The sequence below is a fragment of the Centroberyx gerrardi genome, chromosome 20, assembly GCF_048128805.1.
Source record: "Centroberyx gerrardi isolate f3 chromosome 20, fCenGer3.hap1.cur.20231027, whole genome shotgun sequence".
Classification (NCBI taxonomy): domain Eukaryota; kingdom Metazoa; phylum Chordata; class Actinopteri; order Beryciformes; family Berycidae; genus Centroberyx; species Centroberyx gerrardi.
The window spans coordinates 9,090,392-9,113,289 of NC_136016.1; the positions used below are offsets into that span (position 1 = coordinate 9,090,392).

The window sequence follows — 22,898 nt, forward strand, 5'->3', positions numbered from 1 at the left end:
GTATCTTCCAACCGTAATAATCTTGGAGTCAATTTTTTGTGCTCAATTATTTTAATTGTTTGTCAGGTACTGACATTATAACTATGTAATGCATACATTAAAAGAAGTTAAAGCCAGCACTATTACAACAATGATACTTCTTGTTTATGTCAAGAGCTGGCTTCAAATTGATCCAGAAAGGTATAACAAACACAAAAGTCTAGTACATCTCGAAACGTTCGAAGTGGTGAACAAAAGTTGATTAAAAGAAAAAAAAAAAAAAACATTTAAAATGTAATGAAGTAATTATTATATGTAAGTAAGTAAATATGAGTAAAAATAAAAGTTGTGCCACATTAAGCACTTTAAGCTAGACAGGATACTAGCCCACATGGCATCTATCCCAGCGGACAATTATTTACATCGATAATAATCGTTCTAGATGCACCACACACCATGCACGCAAATGTGACGCATGCAAAACGATGTGTGCATGATTACCAGTACACTAGTAAAGTAAGACATGCATAGAATGCTGTTCCTTCATTAATTCTAAAGCACTCTGACCTCTCAGAGGAAAGACTCTATCATCTGTATCACCTCATTCCAGCATGTAGAGATTCTATAATCTGGCAATCAGAAGCTCCATCTGGCCCATATCTGAATTACCTTAGAGCCACTCCCTTACTTCCTCATTCCAGTTCTAGCTTCACTTCAGTGTCAATGTAAGGTCAAAAAATGTATTGATCAGCTGTAAGGCACGTCATGGACAAGCACCTAGTTACATCTCTGAGCCTTTAACCTCTTATAAGGCCAAGCACAGCCTGAGATCCTTGGGCAGCGCTCTTTTGGTCGTTCCACAGTCTAGACTGAAGACTGAAGCTCTCTCCATCAAGGCCCTTTGTTTCTGGAACGACCTGCCTGACAAAATCAGGCTAGCCAACTCTGTGTCCTCCTTAAAAACTCTTTTAAAAATGCACGTTTTATGCTTGCTATTACTTGAGCTATGACCTGTATTGTAGCATGTACCTACCATGTTTTTTGCTGGTATAGTGATTTTGTTAGTATGTTTGTACTAGTTGGTAGCATCTTATTCTCCCTGTAGGTTAACCAAGGTCCTTATCCTGACCCCACCCTTCACCTCTTACTCTAACCAGGGTCTGTGTCCTAACTGGAGCCAACCCCAACCCCACCCCTTTACCCTTTCCCCTCACCTGGTTCGCATCCCTTCACCACATTGGTGAATTTTTTTTCTCTATTTACTGTTAATATTGTTGTCCATATTTATATTTTTCATTTTAGTTTATTGCTTTCATGACTTATTTATCCTGTAAATAACTTAATAAGGATGTTGCTTAATGTCGAGTTTTTAATGGTTATAAGAATAAGAATAAAAAAAAGAATAAAAATAAGAATAGTTTATAATGCCTGTGTTAATTAAAAAAAATAAAATAAAATAAACAAATGAATGCACTAAAACATGAGCTGCACGTGAAGTCATGAGCCTGCAGAGCTTTGTAAAGACTGTCTGTCTACAGTTTCAGGGAATGTAATGGATTAGAATTGGGCGTCAAGTGATGTGGATATGTAAATTGAGAAGTGGAGATGTAAATTGCCTTTTGCCAGTCATGGCATTTAACGTGGTGCTTACGAAACGAAATGTTTTGACGTGGTCGAAACCTTGACGAATCTGCTACCGATGCGCACGCGGCAGCGGGGAGGCCTATATAAACACTGCCCGCGCCGGCAAAAGGGTACGAGACTTGCTGGTTAGCACAACTTCACGACTCTTCTCTCTTCCAGTCCTAGATTGAATCTCAAAAAGCGCTCCGACATGAACGGCCACTGCAACGGTAAGGTCAGCAGCATTGTGGCGGACTTCCACTGCAACAACGGCTTCAGCGAGCTCAGCATAGAGACGATGAAGTCCGCGGCGCACCGCAAGCACGAGACGTCCCGCAAAGAAGACGAGGACGAGTCCCGGTTACCTGCGCTCCAGGCCGCCTACACCAGCATCCTGCGGGAGCTCGGGGAGGACACCGACCGGCAGGGGCTGCTGCGCACGCCGTTGCGCGCCGCCAAAGCCATGCAATTCCTCACCAAGGGCTACCACGAGACTATTTACGGTAAGCGCTCAACGTGTACCGTGCTCTGATGTTGTCCTACTGGGGGATCGTGATGGGCAGTTGTTATTACTTTTGTTTAATTAGCTACGCTATCAGTATTGTGGTTCTCTCTCTCTCTCTCTCTCTCTCTCTCTCTCTCTCTCTCTCTCTCTCTCTCTCTCTCTCTCTCTCTCTCTCTCTTACTGTAGCTTCTTATGTAATTAATGAATAGCCTAAATAATACTATTGTTTGTTAATACCGCGCATGCAGCAACCTGTCGGCTTAACACAGCTTTAGAAGGAATGTGTGCTTTATGTCATTGGTTCATTTGGAAAAAGAGCTATAGCAATCCTAGGACATCGTTTACTAAGATACTAGGCTATACAAATATCACAGCAAACTACATAGGAATATTATAGTGAAATCATCGCAGATAAAGAATACTATAAAGTACTACAAGGTCACTATAAACTATTGGCTTCTACAAACACATAAGTCCCTATATGAATAGACTATTACAGCTATTACAGTGGTTTTTCATTGTTGTTGTACATTCTGATACTAATCTACCCCTTGATTGATAAACCACTATTCCTTAATAATTCTAATGTATGTCCAAACCAACTTAATCATGTAAGTGGATGATGTTTATGAAAATGTGTGTGTGCCCCTAGACATCCTGAATGATGCCATATTTGATGAAGACCATGATGAGATGGTGATTGTCAAGGATATAGACATGTTTTCACTGTGTGAACATCACCTGGTGCCCTTTTTTGGCAAGGTAAGCGCGCGCGCGTGTGTGTGTGTGTGTGTGTGTGTGTGTGTGTGTGTGTGTGTGTGTGTGTGTGTGTGTGTTTTATATGATAGCCTTTCCTCTGATTATGTGACCTCTACTCTAACTGGCTGTTGTCTACATTGTCTCCAGGTTCATATTGGGTATCTACCAAACAAGAAAGTGGTTGGACTGAGCAAGCTGGCAAGGTATAACTCAGACTCAGACTCACACACACACACATCATACACACCATATGCACACACTCTCACTTTGAAGCCGGCCACGGCCCTGTGTATGGCTGTATGTTTCTGGTGTTAGTGCCGGGTGGCTGCGTTCTTCTGTTATCTCAGTGCATTGACCTGGAGGCTTATACTCTAAGCCCTGTGGCCAATATCTAGTCCCCTCATCAAGCACACTCACAGACAGAACCCTAACCCTGGCCGCTCTCAGGCCATGAGAAAATCCCTTCAGACCTGTGGGAATCTCCCCAGTATTATCACAGTCTCTCTGTCTGTCTCCTTCTCTCCCTCTCCTCTCATTCTCTCTAGCCTTTCAATATCACGCAATCTCTGAATATACAAACCCAGACTGACAGACACACTTTATTGCGTTTCAGAGATCACACCAGTATTTGTGACTTTTTTTTTGCCTATGATAAACAGCATTTAACAAGATAAACTAAAATGAAGAGATGAGGGGGGAAAAAGCAAATTAATGCCGGTGTACACAGTAGATTCAGAGAATTCTGCAGAGTGAATGATTCACAGATGAAAGGGCCTAAAATGTGGGATGGTGGAGTACAGGCTTGGGGTCAGGGGCTGATACCTGACTCTATGTTTATCAAACGATTAATCATTATTACAGTCGATCTGTAATCAGACCTCTCCTCCTTGCTTGTGTTTCCGTTTCTGCAGGATTGTAGAGATCTTCAGCCGAAGGCTTCAAGGTAAGGGACACATTTTAATAGATAAACTGTACACTATACGGGTAGGAGTCATGTGGGTATTACTTTTGGACATAAAGGGAATAATATTGACCTCACAGCACTTTTCTTCAAATATTTTACCCAGGAAATACAACAAACTCTCATATTATCTCTCGCTAGTGTCACGTTTGCATAAGTCCAATTCCTTTGTTTGCCCCCTCAGTTCAAGAGCGTCTAACCAAACAGATCGCCATGGCAATATCAGAGGCTCTGCAGCCAAAGGGCGTAGCTGTGGTTATCGAGGCAGCGTGAGTGCACCCACACACACATACCACCCGCACAAAGATGGAATGTATCAAACTTGTAAGGCCACTCAAAATATGGAGGAGTCCTAAAACGTCTTGTGCACGTGGAATGTGAATGTTTAAGCCATGTTGAGAGAACCTGTGTGTGTGTGTTGCAGGCACATGTGCATGGTGATGCGTGGCGTCCAGAAGATGAACAGCCGTACGGTGACCAGCACCATGTTGGGGATTTACAGAGAAGACCCCAAAACCCGAGAGGAGTTCCTCACTCTTTCCAAGCACGCCTAACAAGCGCCATGCACCACTCACTGCCGAGCCTCTGTACAGCATCTATCTCCACAGCTCTATGGTGCCTGTGGATCCGCACCTAGCATTAGTTCCAGCCAAAAAAATGATTGAACGTGAATGAATGAACCTTAGCCAATAGGAGGAAACACAAAGCTGAATCAGAATCCACGGTAAATCCTAGAGCTCACCTCAATACGCTGAAGCCTTGCAGCAGGAGAAGCAATGTGGGTCACACACACACACTCTGGTATTTTTATCACTGTTACTCTTTATGAACAATGAACAGTGAATAGTAGACTCCAACCCATAGTGCCTTTAACTAGCCTCTGCAAGACATTTTACAGTCTTATATGGCAATATTGTATTTAGTATGAAACTTGAGTACAATGTTCTAATATCGCAATACTTAAGATTTGCATTTCCAAATTTGTTTTGTTGGGAATTTAATTCGTTTTAACTGTATCTCATTCAACAACCAACAAATGAGAGTAAGCACAGACTTAAATACTTGATCAACCCATTTTTCATGATTTACAGATACATTTGTAAATATTTGTACTGTAACAAATTTTTAATAGAAATTTTATGAAGTAATATTACAGTAATTTAGCTGGGTTCGCCTATGATGAGTAGAACAGTTGGCTATACTGTATAGAATTTTGTTTGGTGTTTTATCAATCACTATTGTAGCATGTCCTTTGCAAGTTCTCTACCTAAATAAAATTATATAAATGTGAACTTGTGATCCTCTCTTTGTGTATGTTGGTTTCTTTGTCCTATCAGTTATATAATTTAAACAGAATATATGTGTTTTGTGCATGGTGAGGGGATAAAGTGGACTAGACATAATGTTGATCCTCAACATTACTTTGCATCAATGATTGTCAGATATCATCAAAGTGACAAGAGCAGTGAGGGTTCTGGTCTGGCGATACAACAGATATAAGATTGGATAATATGGCACTGCTGTCCCTGAATCCCCTGCTACAAAGAATAACTGGAGCCTAAGGGCAGCCGATTAACTTACTCATCAACCAGCCACAGTTAGTGGGTTCAGGATTTCATCAGCCAGTTAAATCATCTGCACAGTAGCTTTTCGATTAGAGCAGGTATTGAACACAGGTTGGAGAGCAGTCAAAGTAGCTTAAACGATGACTAATTTGCTACAGTCAGAACTTACCAGTATTAGCTGGTTATTAGATAGAGACTAATGCTGTTTTCAAGCCCTGGGACAACACAGCATATATCACTAATCAGACATAAAACGGGTGTGCGCACATGTAGTTGAAGGCCTCAGGGAGAGCAAGGCCTTTAAATGTCAAAGAAGGAGCTTGTTGCTAACTGTCTCAGACAGCCTGTGAACTATGACCTCTGACCCCGACAGAACTGGAGGTCACACCTGACGTTACACAACAGGATTATGTTAGAGTTTCTAACCAATCATAACAGGCAACGGGACGAATATGCATGTGTTGTACGTAATGGGCTAAAATTATACCTTTTATGCCTCAAGGCACAAGGAAAAAAATAAGCCTATCAAATGTCGTCATATTGAATGCTTTAATCCACTCAAAAAAAATACAACACTTGATAAATTACACACAGAATATGATTTTTAAAAAAAAGAAGCAAAAACTCCTGTTATATGTACAGGTATTGAGTCTAAATTTTCCACAAAACCAAGTAGCCTTGGCTTGAGAAACAGGTGACAACTGGTGCTGTAACTGAAGACAACAGTGCTTGCCTGTGTATTGCCACTATAAAGCTAAGAGTTCCAGCAGCACTCGCTCTATAATAATAAGGCCAAGGCCATCTCCACATGAATCTCAAACACAAAAACTCACACAGCTACAGACACACACTCAGAGCTTGGAAGTATAACAGTTAAGAGTTATAGCTGACTCTATCACTCTGTCAGTGGGGGAATAGTGAAAACCTGACAGGATGACCAAGATGCCCCCCCTTCCTCCCTCCCTGCATTCATCCCTCCATTTATCCCTCTCACTACCATCTCTGCTCCGGTCAGGACACTGTCACACCGATGTCTGTTTGTAGTTCTTGGTGTCCAAAACCTTCTTTCCACACATGGCACAGATTCCTGAAAAGATGAAGAGAGAAGAAAAGAAGAGGTAAACAGAAAAAGGAGACAAGAAAGAAAGGAGGTAAACAAAAATAAGGGAGAATAGGAGAGAAGTCACACTGTCAACACTGGCAGGTGCAGAAATGTTTAGGTCAAGCTTACAAAGCATCAGAGCAGGTCTTTCAGTTCTTTCAATGTCCACACAATGCTGTAGCTTGAAACCTACATATGGAAGCGTATCGCATGCATAATTCAAATGGAAATGTAATATGTAAAATGGCCATGTAATCCTACATTTGAATTTAAATTTGCCACTTGTATGTGCAGTTTTTGGCTCAAAATGAAAATTCTAATTCAATAATGTCATTTGCATTTGACAATTCCTATACTAGTATTGACATTTCATTTAAACTTTTATTATTTTTAGCTTTATTCAAATGATGATGCAAATAGAAAAATTTAAATGTATTTCCCGAACTGCATAGATATGTTTCATGTGATTATGCAATAATGGTGTCAAAATTATAATTGATATGTCATTTACCTTATATGGTTTTGCACTCTCTAATAGGGCATTTTACATTTCATTATCAAAGACAATATTATGCTGTAAAGGTGGCAAAATGTAAATGGTTATCCAAATGTAAAAAGCGAAACAGCGCCTCCTGTCTTTGCCATTTAATACACTCGCCACTGCGCTGATTCCCTGGCAAAATGCAATTGCAAATGCAGTTCGAGAGGACTGCATCCTGTCAGTCATCCCATTAAGGCAGGTCTTGCATTGCGCAATCAGAAGTAGTTCACAACGAGTATACCCAACACTGACACCTTTTCTGCCTCTGGAATGTATGAACTGGAGCTTGTGTTTGAAGCTCTACGGCGTTTTCTCCCTTTTCAATACTGTTTAATGAAACAAAGGGTATCCGTACTCCGAATGTGATGATACTGACAGTTTCTGCCTCTGAAATTATATCATCAGTGGAGAAATGGTATAAGCACATCCCTATTGAGAAGCTTGATGAATGTAGTCCAGTGTGAGAGCATCCCTACCTTTCTTGTAGGCGCAGCCCTGGCAGTAATGTGATCCTGACTGATGAACTGAGCTCTTACAGATCCGGCAGGTAGCAAAGCCAGTCTTGCTGTAAGGGTCAAACCTGAGAGAGAGACACACATTACAGACCCATAACACAGGGATGTGATCAGAAGTTCAGAACAAACCACAAAATGACAGGAAGCAGCGGGGGGACAAACTGAATCTCAAAAAGAGATTAAAGGAATAGTCCAGCCCAAAATGAAAATTCATTATCTACTCACCCACATGTCAACTGAAACTTCACTGAAGTTCGTAGGACCACCACACACGCAGCGAGTTAGCCCCAGTAGTTCCATCTCACCCATCTCCCAAAATACTGAAGTTAATGTGGCCATCTTTTTACAGCTCCAAAAACAGCATGAAATGTCACTGACAATGCTTTGTTCTACAACACACCAACAGTCACCCTGCAGTAACAGCAGAGTCATCAGTAAGAGCGCTGTATGTTGAGTGTGTAACCAGAGCATTGACAGTGAGGAGAATATAGTAGGACTTTTGGTGGATTTGAGAACACACAAATCCGCCTGAAATTTGCCTGAACACACAAATCCGACCTGCTCACTTGCAAATAACAGTGAGGACAGTCAGAACTAAAGATCGGATTTGCCTGCAGTCTGCTTTTGTTCTGCCTGATTGAAAGCAGAAACACACCATTAGACATCATCATCCAGGCAAATCCGATTTGTTTCTCAAATCCGATCTTTAGTGAAACAAATCGGATTTTCCTGCAGTCTGAACAAAGCTTATACACATTGCAATCGCTTGGCTGCAAAACAGTTCAACAGCTAACTTGCTCTGTGTTTGGTGATCTTACGAACTTCAACAGAGTTTCAGTTGACATGGGGCTGAATAGATAATGACTGAATTATATTTTGGGGTGAACTATTTCTTTAATGGTAACAATCACAGAAGGTGATATCCCCTAACCAAAAAAGAGATGAGTCACACCCCTGGTATCATAAGTTAATGATTTAAAGTTAGGCCCACACTGTCTCAGTCTCAACCGAGGCTACTGCCATTCCTTCTCCTCACCTGGCCTTCTTGGAAGTCAGCATCTTGTTCTCATTTAGCTTACGCCCACCACTCTCTGATAGAAAGCAGAAACACACCATTAGACATCATCATCCAGGTTACATTACAATGTGGCAGACTTAAAAGGAAAAAACAATCGATCTCAATTAGTAAATAAACTTTATATGTTTGAACTCAGTTCACAAAAAGAGGAGAAAGGACGGTCTGTGTGGGGTGACATGTAGGGAGGACCAGGTGTACAGAAATGTTTTAAACTGCTGAATATGTGGTGCAATATTATAGCCCGAGACTGAAGATGGCTCTTTGGTGCTGCTGATAGTTTTGAAGAACAACATGTCATACAATGTGAAACTACTCATGTCTTGGGCGCGGTTGTCTTTTGTTATTAGGCTATGTCGTGTTGTGATGAGTGTGTATAATAAGCCGTCACTGGTGTACAATATGTCATTATCGTTTGCTTTTCACTTGAAGCACACTGTTGCAGTATGGTATAAATTCAGAATATTTTATGATGCATACTGAAAAATTTTAAAGTTATATACCAGTCACAAAATGACCTGATGTGTGTATATGCACACTTGGGTGGAGGAGTAGCTATGGGCCTCTGAACTCTTTAGTTTAAGAAAATGAGAGCAAGTATGGTAATTTATGGGTGCTGAACCACGGTCAAAGTATCAAGACAAATCATAATATCGGTTCCTTATTCAAAAATTGGCCCTGTTGGCAATGGCATTTAATATAGTCTGAAGGATATTAAACCACGTCTACGTCCTCAATTCACCTGTCGTATTCCGTGCTCCATCTTTCCAGGTGTCAGGGGTGATGACTTTACCAAGCTTCTTCTCGCCTGAAGAAAGAACAAAAGTTATAGGGGAGAGAAAACGGAGAAGGATACAAGGATAGCAAGACCTATTGATATATGACAGTTTTTAATGGGCTAGTGGGTGATTCATAGAACAAAATAACGTTACTGTCAAGGGAGTCTCACGGGAGAATCTCAGTCACATCTGTATTGCTAACTTCCACTAGCCATTATGCTAGCTAGGAGAATCTCCAGCCTTCGCTAACATCAGAAACGCAGGTTAAGTTAAGTAAGTAACGTTAGTAGTTGAAAAGCAGCTACATAGAGTGATTCTTACACTTTTCGCAAACCATCGTTTCTCTTCGTTGGTTGTAACTGGGGCCTTGTAATTGTTGTCAAAAACAAAACGCTAGCCACTTGGTTAATGTTTGTAAACTTCCGGTACGTTTTCCATCTTCCGCTTCTTAATCGTAGGAAACTGATTGGGCAAAATCCTGAAAATCTCAATTCTCATTGGCTGATACCACAGTCCGTCAGTGTAAGTCCCGGTAAAGCTTTGCTGACCTTCTGTGGTTGGTTCAAGGAATCTTGCGCCTCTATGAAGTTAGCGACAATAAGCCATAATATAATTTCCGGTTTACCTTCGAACTATATTTACGCTCCAAAATAAAAGTTTCCCTGTAGAAAACAAGTGGCAGTGATTGCTGTGCGGGGTTTCTCATTAAATTCCATATATTCATATATTGTTAGGTGTATCTGAGTCATTCATCACACTTTTACAACAATTAACCAACAGCTGGCTGCATGGCCCTGTCCTTTGCTACACATAGTAAGCTAATTTAAAACTTGAACCTAGAATCTATCCTCAAGTAGAACTACAGTCACTTTGCTGAAATATTACTTAAGTAGAAGAAAGTGACCAAATCAGTACTTGTGACCTTAAATACACCTTGCTTTGCATCACAACAACAAAGACAATCAGTGGGAAATTGATTGACCTGGGAAATTATAAATACCAATAGGCCTATTTTCCTTTAATGATTGATTGAAACTTGGCAGAGCAGAGACATTTTTGAGACTGTTTCTCTCCATATCATGCAACATCAGTTTATGGCTGAATATTTCAAGAGATGTGATCCGAATGGTTAAGAGATTTCAGATCACATGAGAGGAGCCCAATAGGTTATAAACCTGTATGAACGAGGTTCTTTCACCTCTAGCACATATATCTATGAAACAATAACTTCAAGCAATAAGCCTGGCACACAGTGACATTTTATAACTTGGACCAGTTGAACAGGGGACAGGGCCTTAAATGAGGAATCTGTAAACCAAATTTGCATGTGTACACACATTTCACAGCTGTTGTGCAAATGTGTCCTAGGATTATAATTAATGTAATGTGTCTTGAACCAGTTGAAGGACCGTCTCTCTAGACCACCCTGCCGCCTGTCATTACATCACAATCCAACTTTATATTTCATCTACTACATTTGGTGTGTTGTACATTGTGAGACCAGAAGTGATAATAGGCTACATTTGATGTTAAAATCATTTACAGCTTGTAAATCTCCCCCATTCCATTTCAGGTCATTTTCTTCTGTGGTTTGTATACTGTTTACCATACTGTTTCAGTCCATTTACAAGTCAGTAATTTAATATTGCGTTGAGCTTACTCATCAACTGTCATTGAGTTGTGGAAGAAAATTATTGGCTAAAGTTGATCATGCAAGTTATATATACAGTATTTAATAATGTATTTAATTTTATATATATATATATAGAGAGAGAGAGAGAGAACCCTCACAATAAAAATGTGGTCCTCTGATCAACCAAGAATAACTTACCTACTGTACTACAGTATTATCGTTTGCATTGTCTTATGGTGTCAACATGTTTTGATTATTCCAACAGATCTAGGCCCTCTGATCCGTTCAAATGTTTGGGACTTTTATTGTGAAGTTCAAGCGGAAGGTGGTACCTATGTTACAGCGGGCTTTACGCTGCCCTCGGTGTTGCTCCATGTTTACGGAAGAGAGGTCGGGTGACTGATCCCCTCCGTCCATTCGTATTTAAACTAGCCTTTGAAAGGCTTTCTACATTTTGTTATAGTCTCGTCGAGCCGATAGGCACGTCCGCCGCCATGTGGGACCACGAGATCAGAGCCATGGCGTCCTCGCATGCCATCATCGCCTCCTCGGTGTTCATGGCGACCGTACTGCCTGCTGTGCTCGTGCAGGGATTCTCCGTGTACGGTACGCACCTGCTGTGGCTCTACTCGGTGTCCGGGGCCGTGACCGTGGTCAATATCGCCGTCTTCTGGCTGCTCGGTATCACCCCGCCCACCAAGAAACACACACTCGGCTACAAGGTAGTGTACGGGCTGAACTAATGGTGCTATTCCCACGAGCCATTATCATTGTTGGAAATAACGTTAGTAGTAGTAGGCTAGCAACAGTGGGCTAAGTTAGCTGAAAACTCGCACACTCATGCTATTCTCACTATTTCTGTATAATAATGATAATAATAATAACTCTTGCCATTTCTCTACTCGAGTAGGTCTTTATTGTTATTAGATGGGAAGATGTATTCAACCTTTAATACTCTTTAGCCTAGATATTTATGTATTTTTTCCATAGACGTGAATGGTAGATTGTAAATACTTTTAAAACATTAACTCTTTGAAATGTATCAACTTTTTCACCTTTCAAGCTGACGCAATTACACTTCCAGCTGCTTTCAGCAAGCTCACACATGTTCTTCAGGAAATGGACTTTTCTAGTCCAAGAGACATCATTCATATCTAGACCCTGTTTGGACCTCAAAGGCTTAAACTGTTACTTCCACACGCTCACTGATTGTTTTTTTTGTCATGATCTCTTCACCCCAATCCTCCTCACCCTGTTTCTGTAGCTGTCTAGGTTGGTTCGCTCCTGTCTCTACTTCCTGCTGTCCTGCCTGTTCTACCATACTGTGGTGGTTCTCTATGGAGCACCGCTGATTGAGTGAGTAGCTGGTGTTGCTCTTTGTACTTGTGTGTGTGTGTGTGTGTGTGAGAGAGAGAGAGAGAAAGAGATAGAGAAGAAAAAATAAAGGGGGGAGTTAAGGAGGAGTATTTGTTGTTGGGTAAGGTTTAGTGTAGGAGAGGGAGACTTACTGAATCCCAATGTCCGGTCTCACAGCCTCACAGACTTTGAGGCATGCTCCCTCTAAGTCCACAAGAGCTTAGGGCTGTCTCACTGCTAAATCAGCAGGTGCTTAAGGGCTCTGATGTGAACTTTTGGAGTCTTCCATGTGGACTTTTAGTGAGTCTGAAAACCTGCAGACTTTCCAGGGGGAATTGCCCATAATTCATAGCGTCAGTGATGACAATAAATAGGGACACTGGGGAAGCGTCCAAAAACATGTAAACACACCAAGCATGGCAGGTATTGGCAAGAATACTAGTCTTACTAGTGTAGTGTAAGTAGTTTGTATCTTAAGACAGACATGATTTGAATACGACATCCATATCTGTTTTCATCCGACCAAGTACTTCTGGGCTTTCCACATTACTGCATCCAAGTCAGTGTGTGATGTCACGAAGCCTGTCTCGTTTCTCATTTTTATACAATTTCAAGCCCTCACACCTTCTCACATTCACACACTATGCTGAACACATCGGTGATGTTACCCAAAGTCCGTGAGGATTCAGTCCGTGTGTCCGGAGTCCACACATTGGACTCCGGACACATTGGATTGGATTTTTAGTTCGGCTATACCAACATTTCTTGGAGGCTGAGCTGGTTTGGAGCCAGAAATAATCTTATTGGTTGACTGGTGGAGCCAAAGAACCACAGTGTGGTCAGACTATAAATAAAAAATGGCAATGATTTATTTTTTCATTTATTCATGACCATGGCCTGAATGCCGATGGGATGGTCCTGGTGGGGTTAGAATCGTCTAGTGTGACCTTTAGCCAGAAAATGGGGAGGTTGTTTGGCTCTGCCCATTGAGGTTTAACTCAAGCAATAAGATTATTTCTGCTTCCAGAGCAGCTCTGCCTCCGAGAAATGTTTGTGTAACTAGCACTCCAATCTACTAGGTAGAGATATGATTGGTACGATGAGCCTCTAACTTCTCATGTATGTTTTAGGACTGCCCTGGAGACGTTCTCCCTCGCTGTGCTGCTGACCTCTCTAACCACACTGAGGTGCCTCTGTGTCCTCGGTCCCAATGTCCAGGCCTGGATACGAGTGTTCAGTCGACATGGGTAAGCCTAAAATCTCTCTCTCTCACACACGCACTTACACAATCTCTTCATCACTGTCCGGCTTCCTGTCTTTCTGTTTTTAGTGGTCCATCTCTCACGTGTTTCATGTATTTATCTCATGTCTCTAAAATGAATGTGAATTGAAACATTCTTCCTTTGCTCTGTCTCTGGGTGCAGAGCTATGTCAGTGTGGGACACTTCTCTGCAGATCACAGTGGCCTGCACAGTGGTAGGCGCCTGGGTGGGAGCCTTCCCTATACCCCTGGACTGGGACAGGCCTTGGCAGGTCAGAGCACACACACACAAACATAACATTCACACGCACATATGCACACATACTGACTTGAAATCCTCTCTTTACCTCGTTTCTATTGTGGGATCTTTATCCTCACACCTCATACTGGTGGTCTAGTAGTTTATCTCCTCTGTGTAGTCATGCTTTGTGCCAGTGGAGGATCCGGCTCATCGTGTCTTTCTTCCTGTAGGTGTGGCCTGTCTCCTGTAGCCTGGGCTCTGTGATTGGCTTCCTGACCGGGCTTGTTGGCGCCCCTGCGTGGATCCACTATCACCGCAAACAGCTCACCTACAAGTGCAAGTGATGGACAGAAGTGTATGTGTATGTGTGTGTCGGTATGACTGCGACCTCAAGGCTATTTCTTGTATTCCTGCTGTATTCCTTTTGACTTTTTACCAATTATTTATTGGGAGCATTTAAGTCCCTTTGCCTGCCAACAGGAGAGATGATTTTGTAATAACATGAGACCTTTGAGCAACATTATTTTGTACGCATGAAGGCTGAAGGATGTTCCTAAGGAATTTTGACACAAATAAAGTGTTAGTTCTGTAACAATCTGCCCTTTTTGGAGTTTGTGGTTGAAGCTGTTAACTAATGTGTGTTTAACTTGTAATAAAAAAAAGGAGTCCAGTTCCCTTAAAGGGTTAGGGCTTATACATCTAATTTCCCCTTTGGAATTATTTTTGACCTAGGCATACTAACTGAATCCAAATATTTTCAAAACCTGTAGGTGGTGCTGTAGGATCAGTGTGTGTGTGTGTGTGTGTGTGTGTGTGTGTGTGTGTGTGTGTGTGTGTGTGTGTGTGTGTGTGTGTGTGTGTGTGTGTGTGTGTGTGTGTGTGTGTGTGTGAGCAGGCGAGAAGAGTTTAAATGAAGAGGATAGATCAAGCCTTACACTCATTTGCAAGTAATACAAAGTAATCAGTATTACGATTCAGCATTAACTCCACGTATTGAAGCACTGGCGAGGGGAAAGTCAGAGAGTTAGAGGCAACGAGAGAGAGCAAAGTATACTTCTACTCAGGCACACACACACACACACACGCACACGCACTCGTTCTGCACCTGAAGCTGACTGCTGATGAATACTGTTCCTTTTTAAACAACCATTAATCTTGCCTCGAACTCCATTTCAACACCCTCCTCTCCCTCCCTCTCTCGTTCTCATTCCACCTTTTCACCTCAGGCAACCATATTGATTCACTTTCATTTTAAGGACATTAATTCTCTCCCTTCATGCCTCCCACGTCTCTTGTTCTCCCTCACAGCCAGTACCCAGAATGAAACTTACTTCTCTGCATCGCTGCGTCAGATTGCGAGGAAATGAGGGATGTTGTTTGCAGACAGTCTAGCCCCCGGTCCCTTAGACACTTGTAATACAATACATCTCTAGTAATTACGTTGAAGGAAAAAAAAAGAAAGGGGAAAGAAGATTGAATTGCGATCATATTTCCAGTGTGATTTTCTTCTGAAATTTGCTCGGGTCTGGTGCTGTTGGGGTTGTGGGATATTTTCCAACACACATCCCGGGGCAAATCTGCTCCTTTGCCCAATGTTTGGCCACTTACATAAGGCTGTGGCCAGGGCAGGCGGAGGAAAATAGCCTCAAGGAGAGAAAGAGAGAAAAAAATACCTTTTCGCAAGCAGGAGAAAGACAGAGGGAGTTTGAAAGCCTATTAAGTGCATACAGGTGGCGCGCACACCAATCAGCACGCCTCTCATGCTTCAATCTCCCTCCATCTCCCTCTCTCCGGTGAGTCTCAGGCAATCTGACCCCACGCTGTTCTCCATTAGCCTTATTCTCCATGCCTTTTTCTATTTTCCACCTCGGCTCCGGCACCTCGTAACCTGTGAAGAGCCGAGGAAGCGGAGGATCGTACGGGTGATATGACTGATTTCACCCTGGCCGGAGTCAAATTTCACCCTGATCACACCTCCTTGTAGTGAGAGTGGCGGGGGTGGGGGGGGTGGGGTGGGGATCAGACATGCATTTTTTGTGAAGATGATTCATACATGTCACTGCGCTGGGCATGTTCTGACTAGCCATATGCGAGTGTCTCTTTGTGCCCCTTGAAGTGCTTGTGTGTGTTATTGATGCATTACGTGCATGTGAGCGCGGATGGAGTTGCTTTTGTCCCTTCTATCCAATTCCAGTTGGGGTCATTTCACCTACGAGAGCAGCACAAGGCCACTCGCTCTCTCTTACGGCACACACACACACACACACAAAAGCCTCACAAATTGCCCTCCCTCATTCAATCTCAGAGAACTTTATTTATTCATTATTTGTTCTCTGGCTGTGCTATTGTAGCAGGGTATTGTGATGAGAGGTAATTTGTCACCCCACCCCCCACCCCCATGTTTCCCTGCAAGGCGGGTGCAGCCACGTGTTTGGTGTTTGCAGAGGTGTTAAGACTCTGCCTTTGTTCCTCTGAGAGTGAGTGAGAGAAAGAGAGAGAGAGAGAGAGAGTATTCTATTCTGAATTGAGCTGCGTCTTCTTCTGCTGTCATGTCTAAATGAGTCAGTCAGAAGGGGATCGGTGTGGAGAGGTGGTGCGACAGGATAGACGAGCGCCTCACAGCGCAGACGTGAGCAGCTTTCTCTTGTGTTCCCCTGGTGCCGCTGAGGGGAATGTGTAAACACTAGCTCTAATAGAGGGATTAAAATTTCATGACAGTTTTTTTCTTCTGGCCAGTCACATAAACCCTCTCTCCCCCCGCCCATCCTCCATAACAGCCTTCTTCTCACCCTCTCTCCCTCTCACTTCCCTCTCTCCATCTCCTTACACCCCAGTTGCTTCCTGTCATTTTTTTTTCTCCTCTCTCCTTTTTGCTCCTTTTCCCCCCCTCTCGCCACATCGCCGAGCGCTCTCCATCCGGTGTGTTCACACTCGTTTGAGGAGTGAATGTGTGCTTTGTTAAACATGCTAACGACGAGCTCTTGTGTCTCTGCTGTTGGGTTCTGAGAGCTGCAAAACAAAAGGGTCCATTTTTTTTTTACGGAGGGAAGCTCAAGTAGGCTGTCGTGACACTCTGTTGCTGAGAGAGGGGTATAAAGGAGTTTCCTTGATGAAAGACAGGCACAAGGTTTACAAAAAAATAACATATTATAAGATAGATCCCGTGACACTGAGGACTGTGTAGGTGTGTGCACAAAATGATTAGGTTCTTCTCAGGGAAGCTGAAGTGGGAAGTTGTGACTGAGTCAGTAACAGAGAGGGTGGTAGGAAGGGGGAGGGGACAGGGGATTCCTTGTTGAAACACATGCACATTATAAAAATAACAGGGTTCTCACACTTAGACATCAAATTCAAGATGTTTTCAGTGACATTCAAGGACTCAAAATGGACAGGGTCAAAAGGGTCAAAATTAGACATTGTAGAAAACTCATATTTTACTCATGATCTTGCCAAGTCAAGAAAATCCTGATGAAATCGATTCATTTTAAAACCGCTGCTGTATCAACACAAATCTCCATCACAGGGTTTTCCTCTGGATGTTAAGTGTTGCTTGATGCTAGGATGGAGAGGACCAGAGAGCTGAGGCATATCGACACGTTAGAGTGCTATATTTTAACAAAAAATCAAGTACTTTCAAGGCCATCCATTCACTTTAAAAAACTTTTATGGCCTTATTTTGTTTTTTCTCAAATCCAAAAGGATTTTCAAGGCCTGTGGGAACCCTGAAAAAAAAAATCAACATTAGTTTCAGAGGCATACTTTGACACTAGAGACCGACTGTTTGCATCCATGTCACAGAACTGATTTCCTTCTTTAGTTTGAGTCTGATCTAACACGAACCAGAACTAAAACCCTCCTGTACAGCCTTCATCTGCTGTATGTACAGTACTGTGCAGCATGCAAGTGCTTTGTGTGTGTTTGCAAGTGGTGGAGCTCTCTGTGAGGAGCTCTGCCAATCATGTAATCAGTGGAGGACACCTCTGGAGAGCGTCCAGCTGGGAGCACCACGTGACCCTGACCCCTCCCTGTGCAATCAATAAGCACACGCAAACATACATGAGGGTGAAGAACACAGAGGCCAAGTACACATTACAATATCCTGCACAGCCCAATAGAGAAAAGGCAAGGACAGATTACTGACTGTATCCTTTCAGTCTTTTAGCAGCTTGATGTGGGATTGCCAGCATGCCTGTCTGGAACAATCTCTCTCTCTCTCTCTCTCTCTCTCACACACACACACACACACACACAGAGCATCTGACATCACACCAGGGCCCACACACACACAAATAAGAGACAGTATTTGAGCCAAGTGAGCAGCAGCTATGTTCCAGACGGGGTGTCTCCATCATTCTCTCTCTCTCTCACACACACACACACACACACACGCACGGTTATCACTGCACTACTGAAGGCAGGCTACAGCCTGTTGAAAGCTGTGAGCAGAAAATAATCTTTACATCTCCTAGTTTAACATCTATAAGAGGTGAGAGAGATGACGCAGTTCCTTCCCCTATGGACAGTTTTGTGTATGAAGTCCATGTGTTGCTAGCTGCCACTGGCCATCCTCCAAGTCCATCGATTTCAACTGTTACTGTTGCTAGGCATTGAATGGTACGGCTTCCACAGCCAGTGCTATGTGTGTTATTATTTTAGTGAAATACAACCAAACCGGGGCAAGAAAGACTTTGCACTCAAAGTATCGTTTACCTTTTTTTTCATAAAATTTATTAACTTAGATATCGTTTTACAAAGAAGACAGACATATAGTTATCAGTTGTGTGATTTACTGGCGTCGATGGCATCCATTCCAACCATCATCATTCCTGAGAACAGTCTCAGTCTTGATGTGGTGGCTGGTCAGGTTGATGTATTGGGTGACACAGCAGTGACATGTAGGAGGTGTGGGGTTGGTATGGAAGTGTCAGACCCAAGCTGGAGCTGGATCAGGTGTTCCTGGACCTCTTGTGTTCTCTTCTTGTGGGGCCGGGGCCGGGTCAGAGCCGGGGTGGGCGGCGGTTACTTATTGCTGGGCTGGGCTGCGATGTAGAGGGCCACGAGGCAGTAGAGAGCGCCTCCTACAGTGAGGGCCATGGTGGTGCGGTACAGCAGCCTGTCGGGAATGCCGCGCTTCAAATGGACGGGGATGCCGTCCGTCGTCTGAGAGAAGAAGAGATGGGATGGAGCAGGCGGGAGGGCGGGGGAAGATGGGATGGGGAAAAAAAAAAACAAGAAAAGGAAGTTGTAAGTTGTATTATAATGATACAATTTTTTTGGCATATTCTTTGACACACTACTTTTTTTCCCTTGCCTCTTTACCTGCTACACTTTACCTGTTTTTTTGCCCCCATGTAACACACTGACTTCTTTTTTTGTTTTTTTTTTAACAATATTTTTCTCAATATTGTGATATTTTTCTACACACAGAAAAAAATATCATCCTTCAAAAAATTTGGGTTGAAAAACTTAAGTGCATCACGCCGGTGATCTATTCAGTTTGAACATAATGACTTTCTAATTAATGACAATGATTTTCTCCAGTGTGCAATTTGCTTTGGAGGCCATGGTTTCTGCACAGCTGCAGGATTTCTTGTTTAGGTGACTGAACGGAACCTTTCCCTCCGATGAAAAAAAAAAAAAAAAAAAAAAAAAACGCTGTCTCTTGCATTTTGAAAAATGCAGCAGTCAATACTGTGATTTCCATTTATTTGAGTAATTGCACAGCCCAACTTCAGAGTTTCTTATTACTTCCCTCAGCCCTTCACTTGTGATGGATTTTTTCAGAGGGAGGAGAGTGGAATGCGATTAAGAACCGAGAGGGAAATAAACACCAGTCACCAGCTAAATGCTTGTAGATCTAGAACTGAATGTTTTGACTAATAAGTTTAGTTGCTTTGGTAAGTTTGTCTACTCTGACAGCCACTTTGGCAGGTCATGAACCCTCATTTTGAGGTGATCTCTGGTTCTAAAAACCTAGGTGGCTGTAAAAATTGTGAAAGCATCTGGTGGAAAAAGAGCTTTTTGCTGTGATTAAGAATGACATACACCCTGTTGAGATTCAGTCTATTCCAGCCGGTTGTCTTGGTTACCTGGAATTTTCTCTGGAGGTCAGGCACCTTGTTGGCTCCCAGGTACTCCACCGTGGACCCGGCCTCTGACACCACCTTGGTGGGCGTGGCAAAGATCATGGTTGGGGACTCCGCTGGCACACCCAGCCTCAGTCCCTGTACAGAATACACAGCCACTCACCTTATTATTGTAATATACAAGGATGAAACAAGACAACGCAATTACCCAGCTCCACCCACTGTAGCATAAAATACAAGTGATTACCTAAGGAGCGCTTGATTTATCTTTTCTTGTCAAGTTACGCCTCCGCTTGTGAGACTGTTTAAGTGTCTGTTACGATTAATAAAGAGCACCTCAAGTAGTTTAACACTGGAAGCTCTATTAACATCTAGGCCTATTTTTGTCAAAAGCTCGTTAAGCACTACGTCATTAATCAATGGCAAAGTCAAATAACATTTACATAATTTAAAGATCATGTTTTAATGGGCTCCTAGTCTCATGCAGCCAGACCTTTCCCCACACTTTGTTGCAGTGGACACCAGGATCAAGTGAGACACAGTAGGTGGACTCATGGTGCCCAGAGAGAACACAATGGAGAAGTAGACGAGTCTCGCTTATGACTTATGAGCTCCCTGCTGCATTCTCCCAGCCTGTGATTTTGGTTGCTAATGAACTCTCCAGAGAGCCCTCCCAGAAATAAATATAAATCATTGATCAATGTGATTTGGTTCAATAGTTTTAGAGAAAATGTTCAGAAACAACACCTCACTCACTGTACACAACCCACTGTGTTGTGCACAGCTATCAAGCTGGAGCAGTCCGGGGAAAGTCTCATCAATTATGGCACTGTCATGTTTATTTCACTTAGTACATCTAAAGCTGTAACTAACAAAACATCAGAGGTGCTTTGTGTTGTTTTTCAGAAGGTATTTATGAGTTAGAGTTTTTTTTTGTGGTTTTTTTACCTTAGTAGAAGTGTACCTACTTAATATCCACACATTTGGTGGAAGCTTCCCCACCCACCTTGGTTTAAAAAGACCCATTACCTTGTTAGATAGTGTGGAGGCAAAAAGTGTGGGGAATTTAATTTTGACGCATATACAAAAATGCAGATGGACTGAAAGTAAATAATTTTTACTTGCCATTTAAATAAAGCCTTTACTAAACGTGCAGCATTAATTTATCTTTGTGCATTGTACCAGAAAGACAGAGAAAACAGCTTCTCCAGTCTGATGTGTTGCCCTCTTTATAACAGCAGGACAAAAGAGCAGTAAATGTTGCCTTCCAGTGCTGTCGAAAATATCGGAATTATGATATGAGCAGGCATGAACAACCCAAGAAAGTGATAAATATGACTGGGAAAAGCTGAAATTTTCTATGACAGCCGAGATGCCAAGATGTGACATTTAGGGGCCGAGGAGCAAGGAATCTGTATCAACAACTGATGGTAAATATGATGTATTTTATTATCCTATGTTATTGTATGGAATCTCATGTAAATAATTTGAATTTGTTGTATGTAGTTGTATGGTTTTATTTTCTCTCTTTATTTAACCTAAATTTGTCACATTTTTATGCATTCTTACATTAATTAAAACATTGTTTATGTGTCTGATGTGCATTTTCTCCTCTTCATTCTGACACTGCAGCACCAAGTAGCTCTGTGCCAACCGATCTCTAAATCAAACAGCCACTAAAAGAAAAAAACATTTTTGTTGAGGCTCCATTTTGTTTTCATTTCCAAAAAAAGCTTTGAATGTGTGACAAATCACTTCCAAACTCTGAAACGGGAGTCAGTAGCAGCCTCAGCTACTGTCATTGAATAATAAGCAGGTCGCACTATAAAGAACAGAAGAGCAATAAAGGTCACATCTGACAGATGCTCTGAGAAGCCAATAACTACAGACACATTCCAAATTGGCTGTAATGTTACCTGAAGGTCAGATAAACTGACAGGAAATAACCCTTCAGGATGACAGACAAAACAGTAAAAAAAGCTGCTTTGATGAAGTGTGATAAAACTGAGAACTAGGATTGTGTCCAGCTGGCAAAGAGAAGCAGATCAACCACGGCCTGTCTGCATAAGCTGTCTGCAAGTTTCCTTATGTTACATTTAGGACTCTGACTGTGAGGACTTTTAATGGAGCAGTTTCGCAATTGAAATAAATGCAAAAATGACGACAACTGCAGACCCAATGAGAATATACAGTAAGTCTGCGGAACTGGGCTGATTTCTCAAAAAGTGAGAAACAAGACAAGGAAACCGACCAGTCCCCTTAAACTGAATGTAAGACTTAAATAGTGCAGTTAACTGTATTCCAGACCTTTTAATCCCTCAATTTAAGACATTTAAGACGTTTATAGGACCCGGTACAGTAGGGGAATGGACCATTGGCTTATCTAAGAGTAATATGAAGGTCATCCTCGGCAGCTACCGACCCGGTTCCTCACCGAAACCCCAGTTCCCGGTCTCACCTGAGGACTGTAGGCGGCCGGAGGAGCAGTCCCCGTCAGTTTCTGGGTGAAGCCGCTGAACTTGTAGTACATTTTTCAGCTGAAGGACGGGGAAGGTGTTATCCACAACAAAATTCACCCGGTAAAAGGTCTTCCTCTCGCGGCCGTCGACGGAAGATGACGTAGCAGTCAGCTGCCTCTCCGCTGCCCGCTTAAAATTCAAGTGGAGGCATGCAGTCCTACATTGTTGGTGCAATAAGTCCAAACCGCTAAAAGTTGTACAAATTAGATCAGTATTATGCATAGTTATTTCAAGGTTCTGGCTACAAATTGTGTCAAGACAGTTATGGTGCCTGATGTGGTCAAAAAGGTGGGTGAACTATGACCTCCAGTTGATTATCATAAGGAAAATAAACAAAAATCAGTTACATTTTCAGAAAATCATTAATTTATGCTTTTTCCCCCTTCAAGACCCCACCC

General features: G+C 42.4%; 4 protein-coding genes across 4 annotated transcripts; 2 read left to right on the forward strand and 2 right to left on the reverse strand.

Moving 5' to 3' along the window:
* Window positions 1–1,763: 1,763 nt before the first annotated feature.
* Window positions 1,764–5,088, forward strand: gch2 (GTP cyclohydrolase 2). Its single transcript, XM_071907881.2, has 6 exons — window positions 1,764–2,105; window positions 2,760–2,869; window positions 3,014–3,069; window positions 3,778–3,809; window positions 4,012–4,096; window positions 4,252–5,088. The coding sequence occupies exons 1-6, from the start codon at window positions 1,814–1,816 to the stop codon at window positions 4,379–4,381; spliced, it is 705 nt and encodes a 234-aa protein (XP_071763982.1). The 5' UTR covers window positions 1,764–1,813; the 3' UTR covers window positions 4,382–5,088.
* Window positions 5,089–5,927: 839 nt separating this feature from the next.
* On the reverse strand, window positions 5,928–9,978 carry cript (cysteine-rich PDZ-binding protein). The gene is made up of 5 exons (XM_071907870.2): window positions 9,726–9,978; window positions 9,368–9,433; window positions 8,587–8,641; window positions 7,512–7,615; window positions 5,928–6,479 (listed from the first exon to the last, which is right to left on the reverse strand). The coding sequence occupies exons 1-5, from the start codon at window positions 9,739–9,741 to the stop codon at window positions 6,415–6,417; spliced, it is 306 nt and encodes a 101-aa protein (XP_071763971.1). The 5' UTR covers window positions 9,742–9,978; the 3' UTR covers window positions 5,928–6,414.
* A 1,408-nt stretch (window positions 9,979–11,386) lies between these two features.
* pigf (phosphatidylinositol glycan anchor biosynthesis, class F) lies at window positions 11,387–14,555 on the forward strand. Its single transcript, XM_071907899.2, has 5 exons — window positions 11,387–11,759; window positions 12,302–12,393; window positions 13,524–13,640; window positions 13,818–13,926; window positions 14,126–14,555. Exons 1-5 carry the CDS (start codon window positions 11,532–11,534, stop codon window positions 14,237–14,239), a joined length of 660 nt encoding a protein of 219 aa, XP_071764000.1. The 5' UTR covers window positions 11,387–11,531; the 3' UTR covers window positions 14,240–14,555.
* Window positions 14,556–18,595: 4,040 nt separating this feature from the next.
* On the reverse strand, window positions 18,596–22,580 carry cox7a2l (cytochrome c oxidase subunit 7A2 like). Its single transcript, XM_071907885.2, has 3 exons — window positions 22,440–22,580; window positions 19,985–20,119; window positions 18,596–19,055 (listed from the first exon to the last, which is right to left on the reverse strand). Exons 1-3 carry the CDS (start codon window positions 22,509–22,511, stop codon window positions 18,915–18,917), a joined length of 348 nt encoding a protein of 115 aa, XP_071763986.1. The 5' UTR covers window positions 22,512–22,580; the 3' UTR covers window positions 18,596–18,914.
* Between the last annotated feature and the right edge of the window lie 318 nt (window positions 22,581–22,898).